The sequence below is a fragment of the Mustela erminea genome, chromosome 16 (assembly GCF_009829155.1).
Source record: "Mustela erminea isolate mMusErm1 chromosome 16, mMusErm1.Pri, whole genome shotgun sequence".
Taxonomy (NCBI): Eukaryota; Metazoa; Chordata; class Mammalia; order Carnivora; family Mustelidae; genus Mustela; species Mustela erminea.
In genome coordinates, this window is record NC_045629.1 from 42988813 (window position 1) to 43016312 (window position 27500).

The window sequence follows — 27500 nt, forward strand, 5'->3', positions numbered from 1 at the left end:
CTAGTTACTGGTTATTGGCTTTTTCCCTCCGTGGCTCACAATCCAGGCTGGAAGGACTGCCCGGAGGCGGTGTCTGGTAAGCGGCTCTCCGCCAGGATCAAAGGCCTGGCAGCAGGCACCGGCCTCCGCGGCGCGCCAGACACACGCGGCGGGAGGGAGCGCGCCAGGCGAACGCGCCGGCGGGTCTCGGGGTGGGCGCCGCGGCCCCCGGCCCTCCCTCGCCGCGCTCCCGCGACTCCGGCCCTGAGCGCGGGGACGCGCCGCGTTGCCGTAGGAACGCCGGGGGCCGGCACGGCGGCGCGCGGGGCGGGCTCTTAGGCTCCGGGAGGTGGCGGCTCGCGCCCCGGCGCACGTTTGGGCGCCTCCGAGCCCAGGTCGTTGGGCCCAGCCGGGTTCCCCGGCGGTGCGCAAGCCAAGATGTTGAGGCGCAGCTTGGAAAACCGGTAAAAGTCCCGGGGCCTCCGCTGGCCGGGGGCCCCCCACACGCGAGGGCTCGGGTGGGGGAAGTGGCGCCTCTCTCCGGGGGGCCTCCGCGCCGAATTCGACCCCCGGGGCGGGGTTCTGGACCGAGACCTTTGCGCTCTGGGGCCTACCTCCCCGGGCCGCAGCGAGCCCCGCAGGCCAAGGGTGGGATGGGCGATCGGGGCGTCACGCTCCCGGGGCCCCGCACTGCCGCGGGCTGTGCAGACGGCTGGGAGGCAGTCGGGCGTCCAGGCCTCGCGGAGCAGCCGGAGCCGCCGCCACCCCGGCACGGCTGGCCAGAGCCCGGCCTCTTGGTGCGCCTGTACTGTCCGGATATTAAAGCCAGGCCCCGAAGGGAAACCTAGAGGACCAGAATCCAATCCCCAGAGATGGTTTGTGCCTTCGAAGCTGAAAAATGCCCCGGGAATGTTTGCATATCAAATTAACGGATATGAAGCCATCTCATCTCGAATGAGAATGATTGGCGTTTTGTGTCCTCTTTTCCCTAGGGACTCTCAAACCAGACAACTGCAAGATGCTGTCACAAATGTGGAGAAGCATTTCGGAGAGCTGTGCCAAATCTTTGCTGCTTATGTAAGGAAAACTGCCAGACTGCGAGACAAAGCAGACCTGCTGGTGAATGAAATAAACGTGTATGCCTCTACAGAGGACCCCAAATTTAAAGCAGGGCCTGAAAAACTTTGCCGATGAGTTTGCCAAACTTCAGGATTATCGACAAGCAGAGGTATGGAGGTCTCAGCGTCATTGTTAGCAATGAGCCCTGAAGTAGTGGATGAAGGACCTGTGAAGACTTTCACTTGTAATCCACCTAACTGCAGTAGCGAACGCACCCTTGATGACAAACGTACATTCTCATGTAACGTTGTGTGAGTCTATTAAAGGGAAGATTCCTGTGATTTGTGATTTTACCGTCTTAAAACTAAACTTCAGGGTATCCTGAAGTCCTCAATTTCCCCACTTCATTTGCCAGCTTTTGGCCAAGGGGTGGCTATTAACAGGGGGTAGTAAACATAGTACCCATGGGGAAGAAAAGGAGCATGACTTGTGTCTTGTATGCACGTAAGTATATTTTCAGGTATGTCTGGAGATGGTTGAGTGGTAATGTGAGTGGATAAGTAATAAATGGACAAGAGATCTTTGTTGCTTCAGTGCTCTGGAAAGTTGACCAATATGGCATTGACAAAAAGAATATCAGCACTGATGTACTGATTTATATCGCAGATACTAGTGAGACTTTTGTGGGTGCTTTTGTTTTGTTTTGCTATGGAAAGGAGGGAAGAAGGTGGTGTAATTGCTTTCTTCCTAAAACCTCATTTTTTTTAATACCTCAGAAACACCTTCACTTATATTTATTTTAGGTTTCAAGATACAGATTAAATGTTAGAAGTTTCCCAGTTAGAAGCTGCATTACTTCTCTTGTGCTCCTCTCATGAGTGCTTTTGGTACCTTTAAAAAGCCGAATACAGAAATTTCAGGCATCAAAAAACTCACAAAAACAAAGTGGAGATAATGATCTTTGAACCTATACTTGCTATTCATACAGAAATTTGAGTAGTAATTACATTTGGAGGTACTTTTTGAGAAAAGTTGAGTTCTTGTCATAAGATATTCTGTAATAAGAAACTCAGTAACACATTCACTGGAGACTTCAAAAAAAATTTATTCTCACTGATAACCCTAAAATCCCATGTTACGACAATAATTTCAGTGCCCCCTTTTAGAAAACCTTTATGCTATTTATCAAATAGCAAAGTGAATTGATTTACATTTGTTCTCCTTTTTTATTTCCCTTGCTTACCAAATGGTGGAGGTGCTAATGAACAATGAACAAAAAGGTAGGCGACAAAAAGGAGAACAGAAAAAAAGACTTGAATAATCCTTACACTGAATTATCGGTGTGTGGATTATTTGAAATGGTATAGGCTAAACTATCCTGAGTATTCATGGTTTTGATTTTAGGATTCCTAATATTTATAAATGCTCAATGAGAACTTGATTTTTTTCATTTTCCTAATAAGTGAAACAATCATATACATCTTGTTTATAGAAAAAAATCAGTATGAAATGAAATGTACTATATAAACATGTATCATCCAAAAAAAAGCCTTCTTCCTGCTGCAAAAATAATACATGTTCATTTTAAACAATTAAATAATGTCATTCTGTATTACTTGTCCTGATGAAGAAAATATTAATGTCCAGGAGTTATTTTTCTTTTGTTATATTTGCCTTTAAAAAACTTATTTCTTCATTGCCTTCCACTAGTGCTGTTAATTAAAGGAAATAATTACTCAAAATGTGATAAAAATTGTAATGTATAAGAAAAACAGTTTAATTGTAAATAAAAAGATCAACCATGCACTTTGACAGCTCAGCAACACTGAGACCATTTATCTTTTTCTCCAAACTTTGGTCATATACAGTGGCTTCCCAGAAAAGAATTGCAGCTAATACAATTCTTTTTTGCTTTTGAGGATTGTGTTGCTTAAAATTTTTCCAATATGCTGTATCTTTCAGCTTCAATTTTCTTATCTGGAAAGTTAGACTGTTACATTTCAGGGATAATTTATGTAAAATATCTGACACCGTCCTAATACACTGCAAGTGGTAGCTGTACTAAAATTTGAGATGTCTTGAAACTTATGCAAAAGCTACTATAATGAAGAAAAATAATACAGAGATGATCGTGTGGCAGAGATGAATTTCTTAGAAACCTGAGATTGTTTTCTTTCCATATTCCATACTAGGTACTTTTCTGCTTGCTTTTTTTTTTTTTTTTTTAAACTTTTCTGCTTTCACTGTTACTCTACATCTTAACAGCTTTTATTGTGTTTGACTTTAGATTCTGAGTTTTATTAATTTCTGGTAATTCTTTTATTTATTAACTGTGATATTTTAAACATTTTAAAACACTCTATGTAGTAATTAATTATGTTCAGGTTAAATAGCCCAGGTTTTATTTCAGAATTTAAATTTTGATATGTCTATGTTTCTTTACAGTTACATTTTATAATAATTTTCAATAGGTTGAAAGACTTGAAGCCAAAGTAGTTGAACCTTTGAAAGCTTATGGAACCATTGTAAAAATGAAACGAGTAAGTAAATTCATTTTTCCTGCTATTATTAACTCTTATGGAAAAGAATGTGAGGTTTCTAATCTGTCCTCTTGATAAAAAGTACAGCGTTGTTACCCAGTTTTATTTTTACACACTCTGTGATGCATTATTTCTTAGAACTTTGAGAATAATGGGGGCACCTGGGTGGCGCAATTGGTTAAGCTTCTACCTTCAGCTCAGGTCATGATCCCAGGGTCTTGGGATGAAGCCCCGTGTCCCCACAGCATCCCTCTAGCTCAAATAAATAAATAAATAACTTAAAAAAAAACTTTGAGAAAAATGAAATATTTTTAGTGAGCTTACTAAGTAAACCATAGCAACATGAAGCAGTACTTTATTACAGAAACTTTAAACTATTAATATTTATAATCATGAAGAACTTATTTTACTAAATGAATATGTTTATATTTTTCTTTTTAGAGCAGGCAATAAAATGTATACTAAAAGTGAGTGTGACAAAGTTCTGTGGGTTTTTTTTGAGGTATAACTGACATATTAGTTTTAAGGGTACAATATAAGGATTCAATAGCTGTGTATATTGTGCAATGACCACCATAAGTCTAGTTAACATCCATCACCATACATTGTTAGAAATTTTATTTTCCTTTGATGAGGACTTCTAAGATGTAATCCTAACAACTTTCAAATATGCAATCCAGTGTTAGTGACTATAGTCACCATATTGTATGATACAACCCCAGATTCTATTTTTTCAACCTACTTGGACATATAATTTACAGGCAATAAAATTCTCCTGTTTTAAGTGTTCATTGAGTGTATACACATACATATGTGTACATATATACACATACAACTACCACCACAGTCAAAATTTTATATATGTGGTTAGAGGTTTGCATTGAAATTATCTTGTCTGTGTTATTATTTGAGAGGGTATTAAAGAAACACACATGCACACACTCACGCAAAGACACACACTAATTTTGCAGTAGTAATAATGCCTGGACCAAACAGTGTTCTCCCATTCTTAAAACAGAGTATGTGTATTTTATTTCTTAAATCAGAGATTTTCATTAATCAGAATGCTTATTTTCAGGATGACCTCAAAGCAACATTAACAGCAAGGAATCGAGAAGCTAAACAGTTAACTCAGTTAGAAAGAACACGTCAGCGAAACCCATCTGATCGACATGTCATTGTATCCTTTGACTTTTGATCTTTAAAAATATGCTTTGTAAGGTATGCCGTACAAAAGTAAATATGTATGGAAATTAGCATTTCTACTTTTAAATGTGCAGAAAATTTGAATATAACGGTTGAAAAACACATGCATTTACAAATTCTAATTATATAAAAATCAACTAATTTTAAAGAGAATACACCACGTAATTCAATTCCCTCATACTATTTTCCATAATAGATATTTTAAAAAATAAAACAGTTAAAACCAATGATGTTTGTATAAAAAGTAAGTTCAAAATTCTGGAGTTTTTTTTCACATAGCTGAATATTAATTATAAAATTAACTTAAAGATCTGTTGTGAATCCTAATAAATAGATCAATGCCCTGTCTGCCCCACTTTTGAGAAAAAAGAGTCATTTTGCCGCAGTATAAGTCCCTTCACCTTTAAAAACAACAACAACGTGAAACCGCATTTAACAACTAGCAGCCAAAGACCCTTAGGAGATTCTAGAGTAAAATTGAGGTTCATAGCTGGACACAAAAGGATCTAGATAGGACTGTCTACTGTAACAAGGTGTTAAGAATGACTGTTACCTAAGCTAGAATGTACCCTGTTCATGACTAAAGAAAAGAATAGAAAATAGTGCCTGGCTAATTGCCAGCAATTGGGGTAAGTGCAGTTGTATAGAAAGTACTTGTTTATCCGCTGCCTCTCTTTCCCATTCCTTCTTACATCTCCTTCCTACTTCCTGGAGGTTTTTACTGCCCAGCTCAGCCAGAAACCACATGAGGAGTGGCTCTGTGGGGGCATTTGAGGTTCCAGAACACCTCTGTTCCTGAGGGGAATCCCTTGAGCAGCGATTTCGGGCTGCATCAATTGCCTGGTCCTTCTTCCTTTGGACTAAAGGTACATATGCCCAACCTTGCAACAAACAAAAATGGGCAGCCATAGGTTTGGGAGTGCCCAATGGAGTTTGGGGCAGGAACATCTCATTGGGGCTTAAGATCTACAACTAGATTATGGAGTCTGGGTTTTAAGCAAGTCAGGCAAACCAGAGAAGGCTGGAAAATTTATGACTGACAACTAGGGACTAAGGGAGAAACCAGGTTGTCACCAGTTTTTAAGAAATCAGAGGTCAAAATGTTATTGTTTTGTTTGGAGGGAAATACATAAAGGCAGGAAAAAGGTCACATCTGGTATCCTGAGCAGGTTGGTAGGATTGAATCAGGGGTACTGGTCTGGAGACTCAACACAGAAATGAATATCCCTAAGACAAAAATGTTTCTGACTCAGATGGTCTGTCGTGAACACTGCCATGGAGGAGTCTTATACTGTAGATGAAACTAGATTTGGGGTCATGTGGGGAAAAATAAATACAACAAAGGAACAGATTATTGCTGTAGGAGAACTGCTGTGCTCACTGGGGAAATGAGTGGATTTTGACAACCTAAGACTAGAAAATAAAGGACAGTCTAGATATAAACATACTCAATATAAATATAAAAATGTTCAGTCATTGCATTACAGAAAATTTACCAGGATGGACCCTTAAAATTCATCTGACAATTCAAAAGAAGCATGTTAAAGTTCAGTATGTAAAATAACATGGAGTAGCACTGATAGAAGAAGATGGGGTAAAGAAGAATCTCAGGGCTCTGGCTCAAAAGCCCTTTTGCAGGGGCGCCTGGGTGACTCAGTGGGTTAAAGCCTCTGCCTTCGGCTCGGGTCGTGATCACAGGGTCTTGGGATCGAGCCCCGCATCGGGCCCTCTGCTCGGCAGGGAGCCTGCTTCCCTTCATCCCTCTCTGGCTGCCTCTCTGCCTGCTTGTGATCTCTGTCTGTCAAATACATAAATAAAATCTTAAAAAAAAAAAAAAAAAGCCCTTTTGCATTCAGGACTAATTTCATTAAATACACTGACACCTCTACTCATAGAGTTGTAGCATAGTATCATAATCAAAAGCATTTCCTACTCAAAAATCCATTATAGGATTTTGAAGAATTTTCAGAAAAAGAAGAAATAGAAAACCCATATCCTCTTTGCTAAAAATAGCTGTGTAATTTTGGGTGAGTTGCTATCCCTAAGTAAAAGGATTTGAGACTTTCAGAAATGAGTAGTAGTTGCTGGAGGGTCGTGGAAGATTAAGATGGCCCAACTGTAGCTCCTGCTTCCCCACTCTCCCCTGGTTTAGCTAATTCTACCTACCTGTCTAAATTTTAAAACTGTTTTTTTTTTTTTTTTAATGTGAAACTTTCGATAAAATGGGGAGGGCAAAGACATAAGTCAAAAGGAAGTAGTCACAAGTAAAGAACTGTATGGGTCACATGTAATATTAGTAAGAAATTAGTCTGCTAGAATATTCTCATTAGTAAGGTAATGTGTATCAAATAACTTAGAAATTTTTCATACAGATCTATAAAGGAGCTCTATTTTACTTTAGAATTTGCTGTGATAGTTACATTTTTAAAAACCTCAAGCCCAGTAATAATAGAAAATTATTATTATATTTTTTAAAGGTTTTATTTATTTGAAAGAGAGAGACACAGCAAGAGAGGGAGCACAACTAGGGGGAGTGGGAGAGAGAGAAGGCAGGCTCCCCGCGGAGCAGGAAGCCCGATACAGGACTCAATCCCATGACCCTAGGATCATGACATGAGCCGAAGGCAGACGTTTAATGACTGAGCCACCCAGGCACCCCTAGAAGATTATTTTTGATTACTGGGTATGATTAAAAGTTAAAAGTTTATATGATTTTAAAAAACTTTACACCCTATATGGCAAATGTACACATACAAACGTGTATTAAAATATTTTTTTACACCTAGTATCTTAAAATTGTTCATTTGAGTTAATCTAAATGTAAGAATAATCACCATGAAGCTATAATTAATGTATAATCTAATTACAAGATTATATAATTCAGTGAGCATATGATTTTATTTTTAAAAATTGTTCTTGAAATGTATTTTTTCCTTTATGAAAATTTTCAGTCACAGGTGGGTAATAAAGTGGTGTGTCAAGAAATGGATCCTTAGAGTAAACCCTTTTACTTATTTCAATTTATATCTTTTCTTGAAAGCAAGGGCTAGATATTAGAATAATATGTCACTACACTTTGATGAGAAATGCATATTTTCCCCATGGATTAATTATTAAATGATGATATTTGATACTTTTGAGTAAATATACTACATAAGTATAGGAAACAAAACTATTAGAATTAATCAGAAAATTAGGCTATGTTTTTTAAAACCTCTACTGTTTAACAAAATATTTTGGGGCAACAACTGTTTTAAAGCAAGAGATAATTTTTAGGAGAAATACATGGGTAGATTGGAAGTGTTCTGCCCTTTATTATAGCCACTAGCAACATATGGCTATTGAGCTCTTGAAATGCAATTAGGATAAATGAGGACAGAGTTTTTAAATTTTCATTTAATCTTCATGTAAACAGCCGCATGTGGCTACTGGCCACCATAATGATTATCAACACAGATCTAGGTAGTATGAGTGCTTGTGGTTACAATATATGAAGCAAAGCATTAGACTTGCCATCTAATTTGTTGCTGGTCTGTATATTTTTTGTACTAAGCACTAACTAAATGGTAATAGTGTAATACTATGAGCTTCTAAGAAATATACCCTGTGCTGAAATAAATATTTGTAGTGTATATTCTGCTATATCTGATTAGGATATTACAAGATTAGAAACATAATGCATTTGGAGAACCAGAAAATTGAAAATAGTTAAGTCACAGGTCCTTTTTTGGAGAGAAGAGATTAAAGGGGAAAGAATGAGAAGAAAGAGAACAAATGATAAATGGCATAGAAAGTGAAATAGGTGAGAACAGTAGAAAATTGTTTTACACTAAATAATCCAAAGGTGATACAGGAGAAAAAAATCGTTTTGTAGGAAGAAAGAGGAGTTTTATTTTCTTTGGTTTGAAGTAGGGAATCATGTCACTTAACAGATTTAAAGTTTCTTTATTCTGCACATGCTTATTACATAGATCATCTTATTTTATATGGTGAAATATATTACTGAACAGTTTACAGTTGTTGTGCCAAAAAGCCAGTAGTGCGTTGATAACATTTACGAATAGACTCAGTTGAATGGATTCTAACTTGAATTTTTTTATATCTTTGGCTGGGGAATTCTTTTGCAGGCAGAAACTGAATTGCAGAGAGCTACAATGGATGCTACCCGAACAACTCGTCATCTGGAGGAAACTATTGACAATTTTGAAAAGCAGAAAATAAAGGATATAAAGGTAAATAAAGTAACTGTTAAAGTTCAAAACATGTTTTCTAACCTTTTTTTTTTTGTTTTATTTAAATGTATGAAAAATTTAAACTACTGATTTTTTTTAGCCCATAGTCTATATGAAAAAGATACTATAAATAAAAAATAACAAATGTTATTTTCCCATTTCCTCAGATATTCAGCTTATTACCACAAGTATTATTTAATCAAAGGAAACTAACATTTATTATATTTTTGTACATCCAGTGCTGTTACAGGTACTATATATGTATTATCTTTTAATCTTTATAGTAACCTCATAAGAATTAGGTACTATTATCCATATCTTATGTGAAATCTAAGCAGAGATATAATTTACCCAAAGTATCATGGCCAAAAATCTGAACTAAAAACCAATAATGTATTTTAAAAATCTGTGCTTTCCATTATAACACACTCTCATTAAGTGCTCTCTAGTAACTACACATTACCAAGTAAATGAACAGGTAAGAGTAGCCAGTCACATAAAGTTGCATCTGCCAAGCTGCATCCACCATGATATGATATCACAAGAATTACCTTGTTTTATTGGAAAAAGCCAGTAGATTTGACACCTTTGGGATCATGGACTTCAGAAGGTCTTCAGTGACTTTGTCATAGGTGCCTGGACAGATTGGAGGATTGCTTGTGACCAAATTAAATTAAGTCCTTTAAAGCAAGTCATCTAGGATGTGTTTTGGCTCACTGCAGATTTTCCAGGATCAAGCTTTAAAGAAAAGTATTTTATCATTTTATAACTATTAACAAAGAACACATCCTTCAAAAGTTATGTTCTCATCAATAAAATAAGCATCTCCCACTTAATAATCATCATTCCTTTTTATACTCCGTTAGTCAACATTCATTTGCACTTTTTCTCCCCCCATCATAGTTTCAAACAATTTCAGAACTTTGATATTTCTGATAGCCATGTTCAGAGGTCTCTGGTTTGGTCCTGAAGACGCAAACCCTCTTTCCTAAAGCCTCTCGATTCACTTGGTACTCTGCTGTACACTGCATGAAGAGCATCTCAGAAAGCTGCCCTGCGACAGACTCCCATTTACTGAGGTGGGAGAGTGTGGGCAAGGTGGGATGTTTTACACTTGATGACATCATATCTTAACCTGAAGGAGAAAGGAAGGAAGGTTATTAAAATAATTAGCTTTAACCTAAACGATGAGAATGGAGACCTGTGAAGTATGCTTGATTCCACTGCCACCCAAGGGCTTTGTTCGTGGTGGCAGTCCGATTCCCCTCTCCTACTGCCCCGCATGCCTGCAAGATTGTCTTTCACACGTGGCAGTCTGTGTCTCTGATCTTTGGGCTCACATCAGGCTCGGACTACCTCTACAGATGTTTTTAATTCCCTGTGCAATCACCAGTTACAAAATGGGCAGAGAGAAAGTGAGTGCAGAATTCCCAACTGCAGTGCTACTACCTGGGATTGGCTGAAGCATAAGGACATAGAGGGACTGCACAGTGGAGGATGCACAAAGAAGAAAAGGGTTTTCAAGCTTTTCTTTTTGCCTACTGTATTATGCCCCTGGCAGGAAGTCTTTTAGTAGGTCACCAAAAGTATAAGACAAGAAGTATAAGACTTTTAATAAATTGAGATAGAATTCATACACCATATGGTTCACCCATTTAAAATGTACAACTCAGTGGTTTTAATGTGTTCCAGTATGTGCAGCCTTTACCACTCAATTTTAGAACACTGTTACCATCTCAAAGTAGGAACGAGTACTTTGCTGTTTCCCACACCCCTACCCTCCCACCACCACCCCAGCCCTATGCAACTACCACTAATCTGAAGTCTCTATGGATTCAGCTACTCTGACCATTTTATGTGAACGGAATCGTAACATGGTTTTTGTAACTGGCTTCTTAGCATAATGCTTTTATTATTAGCTATATATATGTGTGTATGTGTTGTATGTATATTAGCTATATATATATATGCTTTCATATCATAGTATGTATCCTGTGTCATGCATTCCTTTTCATGGCCAAATATTTCATTATATGGCTATTTATAAGATAAGAAGGCTTTGTTTGGATATATATTTTCATTTTTCTTACTCATGTATCTAATTAAATTGCTGGATTCTATGGTAACCCTATCTTTAATCATTTGAGAAACTTTTTGCACCATGTACATTCCAACAGATGGTATATGAGGGTTCAAATTCTTCTGCATCCTCACCTGTTCATCAGTTTCACTACAGCCATCCTAGTGGGTGTGAAATGGTATCTCATTGTGGTTTTGAGCTACATTTCGCTGCTAATGCTTATTGGCCATTGTATGTCTTCCTTGAAGAAATGTCCATTGAGATCCTTTGCCCATATTTTAATTGGGTTCTTTTTGAGTGGTAGTTGTTCTTTTTCTATCCTGGATACAAGTCCCTTTTCAGATCTATGATTGGAAATTATTTTCTCCTATTCTTAGGGTTCTTTTCAGTATCTTAATCGTATTCCTTGAAGCAGAAAATTTGTAATTTTGATGAAGTCCAATATATGTCTCTTTTGTTGCTAATGTTTTTAGTGTCAAATATAACAGTCCACTGCCAAATCTTGAGATCTCCCTATTTTCTTCTAATAGTTGTATAGTTTTCATGGTTCGGTTAAGCCTTTAATCCATGAGTTAATTTTTTATGTATGGTGTGAACTGAAGTTTAAACTTCACCTTTTTGCATGTGACTGTCCCGTTGCCCGAGCACCATTTGCTGAAGAAGCTATTCTTTCCCATTGAATAGTCTTGGAACTCTTTTTGAAGACTGGTTGACATGATTTTGTTTCTGGTTTGTCTTCCATTGATCTATAGGTCTCTCTTTATGCTAGTACCACACTTATCTTCATTAGCATTGCTTTATATGAATTTTAAAATCAGAATGTATGAGTTTTCCTTTGTTCTTTTTTAAGGTTGTTTTGCTGTTCTGGATCTGTTGTAATTCTGTATGAATTTTACAATCAGCTTGTCAGTTTCTATAAAGAAGTCAGGTGGGATGCTGGTACAGATGGCATCAACTCTGTACATCAGTTTGGGGAGTATTACCATCTTAAAATTTTTTCTAGTCCATGAACATGGAATATTTTTCCATTTATTTAAAGTCCTTAATGTATTTTCAACCATGTTTGTAGTTTTCAGACTGTAAGTTGTTCTTCTTAAACTTTTTCTTAAGTATTTTAGAATTCTCGATGCTATTGAAAATGGATGTTTATTTCATTTCTGGAAATGTTCATTGCAAATGTACCCAGAAAGAATTTATTTTTGCACACTGATCTTATATCCTGCAACCTTCCAGAACTCACTTATGAGCATTGGTAATTTTTTTAGTGGATTCCTTAGGATTTTCTACATATAAGATGTCATCTGGGGTGCCTGGGTGGCTCAGTGGTTAAGTCGCTGCCTTCGGCTCAGGTCAGGATCTCAGGGTCCTGGGATCGAGTCCCGCATCGGGCTCTCTGCTCAGCAGGGAGCCTGCTTCCTCCTCTCTCTCTCTCTGCCTGCCTCTCTGCCTACTTGTGATTTCTCTCTGTCAAATAAATAAATAAAATCTTTAAAAAAAAAAAAAAAAAAAAAAGATGTCATCTGTCACAACCTACACTTTATTTTTTTTTTTAAGATTTTTTTTATTTATCTGACAGATCAGAAGTAGGCAGAGAGGCAGGCAGAGAGAGGAGGAAGCAGGCTCCCCACTGAGCAGGGAGCCTGATGTGGGGCTTGATCCCAGGACCCCCGGGATCATGACCCGAGCCGAAAGCAGAGGCCCTAACCCACTGAGCCACCCAGGCGCCCCACAACCTACACTTTAAATGCAGACTCCCGTGATCTAGCAAACTTCCAGAAATGGTTTCCAGAAGTCAACATTAAACTCTGTTACGGTTCTAAATCTCCATTTTATACATCTTTCCTCCTTAGTATCAGATTGTTTCTTTTCCAAGTCAGGCCTCATGTGAGATCTTTTATGATGAAGAGGGATGCACAAATCCCATACCAGAAGCTTCAAAGACACGTCAAAAAGAGTTAAATTACTGCCTGCCTTTGTTGTTGTTAGTATGTGTCACATTTCTGTTTACAAGAAAAATTCTTAGAAAAGTAAAAATCATGGATGCCACTCATAATTTTGAGAGAAACATAGAACATTCTTATTCTTACCTGTAATCAGGCTACTGCTTCAGATGGGAACAGACCTTCTGGCTCCTTCCTTAACCTCTCTGGGGGTAGAAATGAGTGAGTACTGTATGTTCAGGGTGGGTTTAATTTATTACTCCATCTGAATTTTGGTAGCGTTAATCGGCAAGGTAGCACAATTCTTAGATATTTTTCATAGGAACCTTGCAAAATATTTGTCTGAGAAAAGTTATGGAACTTACTACACACAATGTGAATGAAAAATCAGTCCCTGGGGTGCCTAAGTGGCTTCCTCAGTTAAGCAGTTAAAAATCCCTGCTCTTGATTTTGGCTCAGGTCATGATCCCAAAGTCATGAGATGGAGCCCTACAGTGGGCTCCATGCTGGGCATACAGCCTCCTTAAAATTCTCTCTCCCTCTCTGCCCCTCCCCCTGCTCATTCCTCCTCCTGTCTTTCAAGGAAAAAAAAAAAACACAATCCTCTTTCTCATATAATTGGAAAATGAATCTCAAGGGAATTTCAGACCTATAGAAACGATCTTGACCAGGGTTCACTCCTGCAACAGAGAGGGACAGGAATGCATATGTGGTAAAGTAGCAGACATGAGCAAGAAACATCTAAATTTTTAAAAGCTTTATTTTTCTTACAACTGAATATAAAGTCACCATAAATTTTTTATAGAAGTATTGAGAAAAATGCAATAATCCTACCAGTCAGAAATAATGAGTTAGCATTCTGGTTTATAGCATTCCAACTTTTATTTTGTATGCATATATACACGAGATAATAACAACCAATTTTCTTAGATATTGACTATGTCACGTATTCTACACATTTTATGTGGATAAACACTTATTCCTCAAACATCCTTTTAAAATTTAATATATATCATGGACATATTTGCTAAGAAACAGATGCATATCATCCTTTTTGGTATCCTCATAGTATTTTGTTATGGATATATTACTGTATCTAACCATTCCTTATTGGTGGATATCTAGGTTACTTTTGCAATTATAAATCTCATTGTATCTTAAACATTGGCCTTTTTTTGATCCAGTTATTCTCTTGAGATAATTATCAGAGTGATACTTAACTCAAAGAGCATACATCTTTTAAATTTTGATACTTTCTGTCCACAAAGCTTTAAATTTCTGTCCACAAAATTTTAACTAGCATTTCTATAAAACCTTGAATGAGCAGCTTAGTATACCAATGAAATGTAGCAGTATTTTTAATAATAACTAATCCGACAGGTGAAAGAAACAGTGTCATCTTAATTTATAGTTACTATTAAGACAAAATTATTTTCATATAATGACACATTTACTTCTTTAGTAAATTGCCCACACTTGCCCTTAGCTTGTATTTTTATTAAATATTGGTCGTTTTCTTATGAATTTATAAAAAGTGTTTATATTGAGAAAATTAAACTCTTAAAGAGAAGCTATGTTGGAAAAGTATTTTCTCATTTTGTTGTTTACGATGTTTTTTTGCTTTAAAGTTTCATCTTTGTAGCCAGATCTGTTGGTCTTCTCCCTTTTGATTTCTGGCTTAGTGTCATGCTTACAAAGGTTGTTTTTATCCTTAAGATTATATAAATGCTTGTATTTTCTTCAAGTATTTGTGATATCTAATAATTTTTAAATATTTAAGCATTTTATCTGGTAGCTGTGTTTTGCATATGGTTATGAAGTATATATCTAATTTCATTATTTTCAAGTAGATAAAACTTACTCTTGACATCATTTATTGAATAGCCTCTAATCTGGAGAATCATTATTTCCCCTTTATTTGCCAAAATGTTAGTAAGACCTTTTATGACTTTTTTGCTAAAAGTCTTGCTTGCTAATTAAATCAGTTGGAGGCTTTAGTATTAGGAAAAAGAACATTTTCTAACCTAGCAAGTGTACTTCTTGAGTAATAAAAATAGCTACTTGCTTTGAGCACCCAGTTACATACTATATTAGGTTATCTCATTTAATCTTTAACCCCAAAATCTATGAGGTTGGTACTGTTATCCCCATTGTACAGATGAAAAAGACTAAAGAAAAGAATAGATAAATTGCTTAATATTATATAGCCCTTATGTTTGCATGATTGGAACCCAGATTTATCTTAATCCAGAGCCCATAGTCTTTACTCCTATACTCTCCTGTTTTACAGAACATTTGTCAACAGGTAAGAATTTCACATCAGCTCTCCCCCTACCCCCACCAATGAAAATTGAGTATGTGCCCAAATTGCCTTCAAGTCACACAAAATAAAATTGAAGGGACGCCTGGGTGGCTCAGTCGCTTAAGCAGCTGCCTTTGACTCCCGTGATGACCCTAGGGTCCTGGGATGGAGTCCCACGTGGGGCTCCTTGCTCAACAGGGAGCCTGCTTCTTTGCCTCTGCCTGCTTGTACTCTCTCTCTCTGACAAATAAATAAAATCTAAAAAATAAATAAATAGGGCACCTGGGTGGCTCAGTGGGTTAAGCCGCTGCCTTTGGCTCAGGTCATGATCTCAGGGTCCTGGGATCGAGTCCCGCATCGGGCTCTCTGCTCAGCAAGGAGCCTGCTTCCTCCTCTCTCTCTGCCTGCCTCTCTGCCTACTTGTGATCTCTGTCAAAAAAATAAAATCTTTAAAAAATAAATAAATAAATAAATAAAATTGAAAAGGGGAAAAAATGATTAATGTTTCTGTCCCTGATCATACTGACCCATTCTAAGTAAGATTACATGAGATCACTGAAAGTTAGCTAAATTTATTTGAGGAAAATTATTTCTAAATATAATGGTTCTTAGTTCCACCACCCTTCTGGTCATTCACTGAAAATATTTTATTTCAAAAACATGCTCTTTACATTCTTTCTTACTACATCAGTTGTCATCTAACTTTTACTGTTCCTTGCTGTTACTCTCTTTCTGCCTATTTTCAGATATTTTGTGAAATTCTAACTAGAAAGAGTATGATTGGCAGTACTCTCTTCTGACTATACTTGAGGATTTAACTTTCCTCTGTGATAATCTTTAGGCTTCATGACTCCTGAGTCAAAAGTTCCAAGTCTGGATACCAGATTACCAGTACTATTGATTTCCCATTACTGTTTCTGACAAAAATAAACAGTATAAACAATCAGTAGGGCCATTCTCCTCTTATTTAGGTGTTATAATAAGGTTTTGTCAAATAAAAGTTTGGGTGCCTGGGTGACTCAGTTGTTAAGCCTTTGGCTAAGATCACGATCCCAGGGTCCTGGTATCCAGGCCCACATCAGGCTCCCTGCTCAGCAGGAAGCCTACTTCTCCCTCTCGCACTCCCCCTGCTTGTGTTCCCTCTCTCGCTGTGTCTCTCTCTATAATACATAAATAAATAAATCTTAAAAAACAAAGTTCAAACCATAGGATTAAACCAAAATATCATAAAACTGGAGAATGATTCCTCCCACCTTCCACATAATAAATAATACCCATTTATAAAGATAATTTGTAAAGTAATTATTGTTAATTGAAACTAAATTTTGAGATTGGAAAATGGTAACAGACTAAAAGCTGATCAGTGTCTTAAAATGAGAATGTAGTAGTTTCTCTTATCAGGGATAATGAATAAAGAAAAATAATGTATTGCCAGACATACCTACATATTTTTCAGGGCTTATGAACTAAGGGGACTATAAATCCTATAAAATACAGTATTAAATAATTGTTAGTTCAGAGATGACACATTCAGAAATTCTGACCATCAGGAATAACTATGTTCACATATTTGAAAAATATTTTAAAATGCTGGCGTATTCTACAAAGTTACCACAGTGGAACAGATCTGAATTAGACCTAAATCTACAGATTTAGGTGTAATAAGGTTGTAAATGTTTGGATTTCATTAGTTACTAAGCAGTGTGTCTGTTAAAGATTTAGAATATACATCCGTGAAAATATTTAAAAATAGGAGTAACACCTCACTTGATTAAGCTTAAATCCCTTATTTGAGGCTATTCTATTTCTCAGATACTTTTATAGCATAAGGTAAATACCTTCTCTTCTCTCTCCACATAAGTAAACAGATGGTCTGTAAATAATCCCAAGAAAAACTAAAACATAGTTGACTATGTAACATTATAAAATCTGCTTCTCCACCTCTCTGTACTTACCTGAAACAAGTTTAAGGGTTTATTGTATAATTCTAAGCATAACTAAATGAAAAAGGTTTCTGTTCCAGCCTTGAATAAAAATAAAGTCCAACCGGGGCACCTGGGTGGTTCAGTGGGTTAAGGCCTATGCCTTCCGCTCGGGTCATGATCCCAGGGTCCTGAGATCGATTGAGCCCCGCATCAGGCTCCCTGCTCAGCGGGGAGCCTGCTTCCTCCCCTCTCTCTACCTGCCTCTCTGCCTACTTGTGATCTCTATCAAATAAATAAATTAACTAATAAATTAAAGTCTTAAAGTCTTAAAAAATAGTCAAACTACATATTTTTTATATAGTTCTTTATTGACTAAATGTAGAAAATCTCTAAATTTAAGATTCAGAAGGAAAGATGCAATGTTGTGCTTGATTGTTCCATTACCTAAAATGAGCTGCAGACCAAGAACCAAGTAGGAGTCTTCAGTGTTTTGGCTTATCATTGACTATTCCACCGTTTTCCCTCTAGGAGTTTCCACACTCCTAAAGGGCACTTGATTCCTTTCTAGCTAGGCAGCTTTCTTAGGAAGACAGACAACTAAGTAAGTCTCAGTCCTAATCAAAAGCCAGTTCACCTCGAAGGTATCTCCTGGGTATCTGAGATTCTTAGGCATAATGCTGTTTATTAGTTGCCATTACAGTATACCACAATCCTCTGTGACCTATAGGAATTGACAGTAAAGGTCACTGTTGAGTCATAATTGTGTCTTACTTCTTGTCTTCCCAGAGCCCAATCTTTGTAGACCAAAAGGGACACTTTTCAACTGTTTATATTTACAATGTTTACATTGAGTAGTGATCAGAAGCCTATCAGTACTCCCTAAAATAATTCTTTTAATCCTTAAGAAAGAATGGGGATAGGGGTGGGGGAAATTAAAGAACACTAAAGGATATCTGTGACACTGTCTTCCAAAGTGCAGGACCATTTCTATTATTTGACCCTTGTCTTCTATAACCCGTCTCTTCTCTCTTGCCCCTTTAAGGACAATGCTTGAGTATTTTCTACCTCATCCACTTCTTTAGGTGTTACAATACAGTTATTATTTTGATAAGGGACAAGTTAACAAAAGGAAAAGATCCTATTTTATTGAAAACTTGTCTGGTTTGTATCCTTTCCTTACCTACCGATGATCTCACCCCTGCTTAGATCAACATGTACATCTTCATTCTCCTGGTGCATCATCTTCCTTGTCGTAAGTTGTATCAAGCTTAGAGGGTTTACATGCAGTTTATTTATGAAAGAAACGACTGATTCCAGCAAAAATAGCACAGTACAATAAGTACGAACTGTAACCACTGAAGAATCAGACCCAAGTTTCAACATTCTAGCTGTGAGCAACACTAGACAAGTCATGTTGTAAACTAGAAGGCTATGCAAATGCATGATACTATCATCAGTGGTAACAATATATTTACCAAGTGATTCCTTTGTGGTTAGAGAGTACAAGAACACACAGAAATATGATGGGATAAAATTCCTGTCTAAAAAACATTCTATTGTTTAAACATCAGTTGGAATTAGAAAATACCAGGTTTAGAACTGACCTGCTTTATCTAATACTTACAGACAAATGATAACAGTACATAATGGTATATACATTTCAGTCAGATCTTTTTATCACAAATGTCAATTACAAGGTATACAAAAAAAATAACTTAAAAAATAAGTGGGAAGTAAATGGTGAGATAGGAAGTATTTTGTATAATTTCAAGGCTGTGCTGTAAAAGGTCTTTGCAACTGTTTTTATTCCTGTTCTCTTTTGTACTTCATTCGCCCTGTGGAAAGAGATACCTTTGTATTTCATAAAATGCCAAGACTGCAGTAAGGAATAAATTGACTGATTTTACAAATTGATGATTGTTTAAACTCAATATCTTTGGTTTGTTTTTTTTTTAGACTATATTTTCAGAATTTATCACTATTGAAATGTTATTTCATGGCAAAGCTTTAGAGGTCTACACTGCTGCCTACCAAAACATACAAAAGATTGATGAAGAAGAAGATCTGGAGGTAGGACTATGTCTATCCAAGTTCAGTTCTTCTATTAAGAGGGAATTATTTAAAAGAAAGCATTAGGTTGTGTGGATAAAAATACCTTAAATTTGAACTACAGTGGTTTATATTACTGTGTGCAGTCCCAAATAGCTAAACTTATATGATTTTCTAAGTATGCTTTAACTTTTCAAATTAACCATGGTCAAGTTCCCAGAGTTGATTTATTAATAGCTAGTTAATAAGGCCATTATGTGAAACAATGTATCATTTTTGACTGGTGATGTCACTTAAGTATACTAATCATGACACTGATTTGTGCTAACATTTGAGTGCTTATGCTATGCAGAATACCCAAAGCTTCACATGCATTTTCTCATTCACTCCTCACACAATCCTATAAGGTAGATGCTGTTATTATTCTCATTTTACAACTATCAGAACAGGTTTAGAGGCTTTAAGTAACTTAACTTGACCATAGCTGCTTAGCTATAAATAAGTAGAATCAGGATTCTGACCAGTTTCGTGTGATTTAATCAGTATGCTATGAAATAAATGTAGATTTATACTAAAACTTGCTTCATACTGAGAGTTCAGTACAAATCCAGTTGACCAGCTAATGTCAGAACAGCTAAATATCTAAACCTGGCTTCAGCAAGCACATCTGAAAAGTAAATATCTTACCCTCCTACATTCTAAAAGGGAAGAAAAAAGAAAATTATTTTTGCTAAAACAGATAAAATATTGGAGACATACTTTATCCATATTTTATCTCTATAGTAGAAGTGGAAAAGGCCAGGTAGTTTCAAGATACAACCAGAATTCTATATTAATAAGTGACAGAATTTGGGAGTGTCTGCCATTTGACAATTGTGAAGATTCCCCAAGTTGTTTATTTATTAACTGTCCATTATAAAGCAATCACCTGGGCCTTCTCACTACCTCCACTGGTTCCAGGAAACTAAAACAGACTACAGCTTGACTAAAATGAAGAAAGGCACATTTTTTAATGTGTGTATATATGTTTTCCAGTGCCAACATCTCATCTCCCAGTTTGTTATCAGTTATGCATATATGATATTTCTGTTTATCAATAGATGGTTTCCTAAATGTCCATTCTTTCCAAATACTAAAGCTAAGGTTTCTTAATTTTCACTCCTTTCATGTACTGTGTTTTTTTTTTTAAAAAAAATAGACCGAGCTTCTGTCATTTGTAAAATAATAAAATAGAAAATCTTTACACAGTGATTACTTGGACAGCTACTGATCTGTGCATTTTAATTATATTTTATTTCTCCCATCAACTTTGATAGAAGTACTTACTGTCCTCATATCTATGGAAGAGAAAAGTGAGGCAGAACGAGGTTAAGAAACTTCCCAGATGGTCCCATAACTAATAAGTAATAGAGCTAGGACCAAACCCGGAAGTCTGACTACTAACACTGTTTGTATTTCCCTTTCTGCCCTGTGCAGAGTGTGCTTCTTGGTGAGTGATGTGCACCATTCCCTACAAGAAACAACACTGCACTAAATGGCAGGTGCAGAATTGATCCCCCACTTTTCCTCTTCACAAGTATTTTCATTCTCCTTTTTCTAATGCCCTTGACGTGCCACTTGTTAACGGTCACTAAAGTTCCTTCATTTCCTTTAAACCCCAAGATCTTCCTTCTCATTCCAGAGGTCCTAGCTAGGTTTTTTTGTCACACCATTTCTCTTACTAATATTAATCAGGTAGCTAGGGAGCTCGAGAGAGGAGATTCAAGAAAACCTAAGGATCTCAGGGCTGTGTGGTAGATATATTTTCAACAAAGTATCAAAGTCCCCACTTCATAGTGAGGCAATATTGAGTAAGTTTTTCATACTTCAGCTTCCTTATCCCTAAAATGGAGATAAACTATTTGCCTCATTAAATGTTCATTGAACAACTATTTATTGAGCACTTGCTATATGGCAGGCAGCATTCTGTAAGTTAGCACTGTAAGTTAGAAATGATCTGATCTGTCAGAGCAAAAACTTAAAAATCTACCTTGGAGTTCACACATTAAAAAACATACAGGCATACCTCAAGAGAGATTGCAGCAGTCCAGACCTCTGCAACAAAAGGAGTATCACAACAAAGCAAGTCAGATGAATTTTCCAGTTTTCCAGTGCTTAAAAAAGTTACATTTATACTATACTACAATATGTTTTTTAAGTTCTTAATTTTAATTCCAGTATAGTTAATATATGGTATTGTATACTATAGTCTCTTAAGTATCCAACAGCATTAGATCTTTCAAAAAGTATACAAACCTAAATTAAATGTTTTATGGCTAAAAAATGCTAACTATCATCTAAGCTTTCGGTGAGTCATAATCACTGTTCACAGGTCACCGTAACATATATAGTAGTAGTGAAAAAGGTTAAACTATTGCAATAATTATCAAAATGTGATACAGAGATACGAGGTGAGCAAATGCTGCTGGGAAAATGGCACTGACAGACTTGATTGAAGCAGGGTTGCCACAAACCTTCAGTTTGTAAAAAACAGAGTACCTGAACTACAGTAAAGTGAAATGCAATAAAACAAGGTATGCCTGTACTGTGTAACTATTTAAGTTTTATAATATGACCAGTCTCATAAAAAATATAGTATATTTTAAGCATATATGATAGAGGATTCTAAATAGTGTAGAGAAATCAAAGAATGATTTCTCAATGAGAAGTTTGAGGGATGTGTTAAGAGAACCCCTGGCAACACTGTTCAGACAAAGGATACAGACAGCTACACAAAGATCCTGAGGCATAACAGACTATAAGCAGAAAATGTATTGTGGCTATCGAGACTGGCATGGAGAAGAGAGGAGTAAAGTCTAGGGACAGCTGTGGGACCAGGGGAAGTAAAATGATACCAAACAAGTACCAAGGAGAAAAGTATCCTTTAAATAAACGTTTCTTGGAAATAAGTAGAGAAAATATCTGAAGAGGAACAGAGAAAGAACTTGCTATTTTTCTTAGGTAGTCCATGCTTTACAAGAACTGCTGAGACTTATTCTGGTAGCAGCTAATTTTTTGCAGTTAGGCATCTAGTTATATTACAAACCATCTTACCTTATTTGTTCTTCACATAAAAAAGCATTGTTGGGCTCATTTCCCCTTCAAAAGATCACCTCTGTGCAATCACTTCAGAACATCTTGAGACTTACTCCTAGAAGAGATCTTGGACCATACTGGGAAATGCATTATTGCCAATAAATATTCCTGTAAATCCACTGTTTTGCAGAGATTAATTTTCATATTTACCTGGTTTGAACTTTAGTCTCGTGAATGTATACTGTCTTCCATTTCCCACTTTGAACCTCATCTTTGCTAGGGCAGTTAAAAAAGGAATGTTTTTCTAACAAAAATATATCCTTTCCAAATACTAGTTGATTAATGAGTCACCTAGTTTTTATATCATACTTGGGTGCCAGTGTTCATATCTGGCACCAAAACGTTATTCAGTCCTCAGTAACATGTAAATAATCTAACTAGCATGGCTGAAGTGCCCTAAAACACAAGTCTCACCTGTGGAGCTAGGTTTCATCCGATTTCTTTGGTGTCTTGCACTGCTCTAAGGTTTAAAGAAATGTGCAGAGACATCCGTTAGTTTGAGGTTTTTTCCCCCCAAAACATGGGGATTAAGGTCATGTTAACATCATTCACTTATCATGTTACTGTTTTAAGCTGGGAGGAGTTGAAAAATCAAATAAGGCTCCTTGCTCTAGGGGAACTTAAAACTAGTAGGAGAGATAGATCTGTAATTACAGAACCATGAAATGAAAGCGGTGTTGAAAGTATGAACAACAGGAGCTAGAGAACAGGAGAAATAGACTGCCTAGAGGATAGGAGAAACTGGAAGATGGGTGTTTGACTTGGCTCTTGAATGGTGAGTTTCTGGGCTGAGAAGTTCTGGGCTGAGAAATCAGCATTGCAAAGGCAGAGTAGAATATGTTATACATGTAGGTTCATAGGCTAGAAGTGAAGAGTAATAAGTAGGTTAAGTGGTCTTAAGCCTTGGATATCACCTAAAGAATTTGGATCCTGGGTAGTCAGGAGCCCAGAAGGTTTTTTAATAATAGATTTTGGTCTTCAGTAAGATAATTCTAAGTAAGCTACAAAGAATGATGTGTAAAGTCAATAAATTAAAATAGAAGTACCTCAGATGAGAAATTGAGGGACAATGTCCAGGGTTTAGTTTGCTTTACTAAATGTATGGTAACATCTTTCATTGTAAAGGTTAATGTAGAACTACACTGTCCAGCACAGTAGCCACTAGGCATATGTGGCTAAAGTTAAACATTCAGTTCCTCATTCACATGAACTACATTTCAAGGGCTTAGTAACCCCATGTAGCCATTTTGGATGGCACAAAATAGCAAGCATTTCCATCACCTCCAAAAGTGCTACTAGACGGTATTGGTCTGTGAGAACAGAAGGTAGTTGGGCACAGAAGTATGGCTACCAGGAGAAAGCCTATAGAGAATTCATTGAAAGGTGGGTATTAAACACTAAATAGATAAGATCTTTCAGAGAAAGGTGTAAAAAGAAAAAAAAATGGCCTAATATTTAAGGTATAAGCAGTAGAAAAGGAGATTTGAAGAAATAGGGCAGCTACCACATGGAGAGTTTAGAGATGGCATGCATGGAAAAGAAGTTTCATAACCAGTAAAGATCAAGATGTCCTTGGTGATTTTTTCAAGAGCCATCTCAGTGGAAGGTGAAAGCCTACTTATATGTTTTTGACAAAGATGAAGTAGAGTATTAAAAAAGACTATCTTGAGCTTGTTTGCTGGGGGAAAGAACTTGTGGAGAAAGCAAGTGTTTTTGGTTTCAAGTTTTGCATACAGGAACTATGCACTGTGAAAGAATCAGAATGACATTTGCTTAAAAGGGGCGGGAGGAGGGAAGGGTGAAGAAGAGTTGAGGAAAAAGGGAGTGAAGTTGAAGAAATTCACATATGGTAACCGTACCTATTTGTATGTTAGAGAAATGGGAGAAGACAAAGGTATAGACAGGCTTAAGAGAGTGGTATTTGGAACTGCTGCTTTAAGGAAAAAAACTGACAAAAGTATTCCAGTTTCTAGTGAAATTGGAATGCATAAATTATACTGGCTCCAACTTAGGTGATATACTAGCAGAATACTGCAGCTAGCAGAATACTGCAGTGAAGTTAAATTGGTAAGAGTTGAGATAGGCAGAAGACAAAGAATCAAAGGTATGACTGAATTGAAGCCTCAGTACTGGCAAGAGTCCTCTGAGGGTAGCAACTTACACATTTCCTCAGCAAAAGCTCTCATGTGATGGTTTTAGGACCCATTGTCACTTTACTTGGCTCAAATAAACTTTTTAGCTTTCATCTTTACAACTGAAAATATTGTTTGTTTTGGGGTATCTGGGTGACTCAGTCAAGTGTCTGACTCTTGATTTTGGCTCGGGTCATGATCTCAGGGTCATGATCTTGGGGTCATGAAATGGAGCCCTGAGAAACCAGCTTCTTGCTGGGCATGAAACCTGCATGGGATCCTCTCTCTCCCTCTGCCCCTCCCTTGCTTGTGCATGTACTCTCTCTCAAGTAAATAAATGTTTTAAAATATACATTTTTTTGTATTTAATTTTTTAAATTAACAGTAATAGAAATTTTGTCCTGGGAGGTGGAAGTGGGTGGGTGGATGTGGTTGCTTAAAAAAAAAATCTTAACTAAGAGGAACTTAATGTGGCTTTCTGGACTCCCAGTGTTTTGTATCTGTTATAATGTTGCTTTATCATCCCAACAGGTTTTCCGAAATTCTGTGTATCCACCAGATTATTCATCCCGTTTAGATATCGTGAGAGCAAATTCAAAGTCACCTCTTCAAAGATCACTCTCGGCTAAGTGTATATCTGGAACAGGACAGGTAAGCTAGAAAACATACATAATTTTAAAGGAATTTAAGCAGCTGCCTTTGTTGTTCAGTACTAAAAATGTTTCCCTTAAGTTCTGATTTAATATTTACCCTCCTACCTTCTTATATAAAATGATGGAAGATTATACTAGGTGCAGCTGTCTTCTTCTTTTGTATACTACAGCACATAATACTCTCCAAAACAGAATATTTGAGAGCAGAGGTGGAGAGGACAGGAGAATGCTAATCTAGATTTGTTCTGCAGTATAATATGAAGAGCCAGATTCTGAAGTCAAACTGCTTAGGGTTTAAAAATTCCACTATCATGACTTACTAAAAATTATTCCTAAAAAAGATTTTTTTGCTGAACATTATCTTAGATACAGAAGCACATATCTTTAGGTAAGAGTCAGTTTTCTCATTTCTTCCATATCAGGAAAGCCTGAGTTACCTGAGATCTAAAACGGGGAGGGCTGAACAACCTTGCTTTCTAAGAAGCTGTAGAAAAATGGGCCATATGGTCTATGTCCCTAGTAAGGGCAGCCATAAACAATACGTTAACAAGTCCGCGGCTGTTATAGTAAGACTTCATTTACATAAACAGGAAGGAAACTGGGGTGTAACACTTGCCAACTTCTGATCTAGAGATCTATACCCTTTTTCATATCCAGTATTCAGAATTAAAATAGAGCAGAATACTTTCAAAATTTAACTTTTTGGTAAACGTGACCCAGTACCTTCTATTTTCATTTGGTTCTCCTCTACGCATTTATTTACTGCTTTATATGTATGCCTCTCTCCCAGAACCAACTTACATTTTTATTTTCCAGCGTAAAGTTTCTTACATGTGAGTTCCATATACCTAGTATCATAGTACATACAAAGTTTGTTTCTATTTCCAGGTACTAATGTTACCAAAATGAGCTAACATCTGTGTAGTACTTTAAAAGTACATCATTCTAGGGTTTCTTGACCTCCCACTATTGACTTTGAGCCAGCTAGTTTGGCAGGGGAATGGGGAGTAATGTCCTGTGCATTCTAAACATGTTCAGCTGCATCACTAGCCTCTACCCACAAGATACCAGTAACATACACAAACACACCCCCCTAGATGTGACAGCAGTGACTCCAGACATTACCAGATGACCCTCAGAAAGGTCTGAAGCAAGACGACCCAAGTGGCAATGATGAGGACTTAAAGCCAAGTAGTGAATTCAGATTCTCAACTTATTCCATTTAAATCACAGTATTAAATTTTAGTATTTCTTTTCCTATACCTTTGACGATTCTCACTGAAATGCCGGTTTACAAAAACCTTGTGACCGAGGAATTACTTAACCTAAAATATATTTGACATAATATCCTGAATCTGTACCCTTTCTCTGAAGTATTTTATGTTATTGAAGTGCTGGTATCCAACTGAAATGGAATGGTTAATTTCCTGTTTTTGCTCAAACATAACATGAAAAATGAATGAAGAAACTCTGTGACTGTTTTCAGCTTTAGAATACAGTAATTTAGGGGCTCCTGGGATCGAGCCCCTGCATTAGGCTCTCTGCTAGGCACTGCCCATCCCCTGCCTGCCTCTCTGCACACTTGTGATCTCTGTCAAATAAATAAAATCTTAAAAAAAAAAAATAGAGTAATTCATAGGAAAGCTTCATTACTAAAAATTAACTTCCTGAAATATGTTCTATGTGCCCTTCTCTGTAGGGGAATATTAAAAATATAAGCATGTGAAAATATTTTAAGTTAATATATTTTTTAATGTGTTAACTTCTAACAGGTATCCACCTGTCGACTAAGAAAGGATCAACAGGCAGAAGATGATGATGAAGAGGATGAAGACTTAGATGTCACAGAAGAAGAAAATTAATTTTCTTAAGTAAACTCCACCTTTCAGTTTTCATCTTAAATGACTTGGAATCCAGAATTAATACAATGTAAAACTTTATACTGGCTTCATACATGATAAACCTCAAAATGAAATCCCACTGGAAATGAAAATTAAAGGAAATTTGTGCTGACAAAAACTGAAGGTTTTAAAAAATATTACACACCAGTCATTTCAACATCCTATCCAACAGTATGTGATTTTTGTATAGGTTCCATTTTTTTAAAAATTATGTATTTCAAAAGTATTTCATATTGATGCACTATACGTAGTTGACATTGCAATATAACTAGGTGACAAAAAACAAGAGATCTAACAATTTGACTTGTTTCTTTTGCTTTCATTGCCAAAAAAGGGTCTTTAGTCATTCTGATTAAATACAAATTCT

The 27500-nt window shown here is 36.7% G+C and overlaps 1 protein-coding gene across 1 annotated transcript; it reads left to right on the plus strand.

The window, feature by feature from the left end:
• The first annotated feature begins 244 nt into the window (after positions 1-244).
• On the plus strand, positions 245-27251 carry CIBAR1 (CBY1 interacting BAR domain containing 1). The gene is given in 10 exon segments (XM_032315556.1): positions 245-443; positions 972-1131; positions 1133-1207; positions 3510-3578; positions 4657-4758; positions 7736-7741; positions 8912-9016; positions 19220-19333; positions 25111-25230; positions 27005-27251. Coding segments are annotated over 10 exon segments (867 nt in total). The 5' UTR covers positions 245-417; the 3' UTR covers positions 27095-27251.
• The last annotated feature ends 249 nt before the right edge of the window (positions 27252-27500 follow it).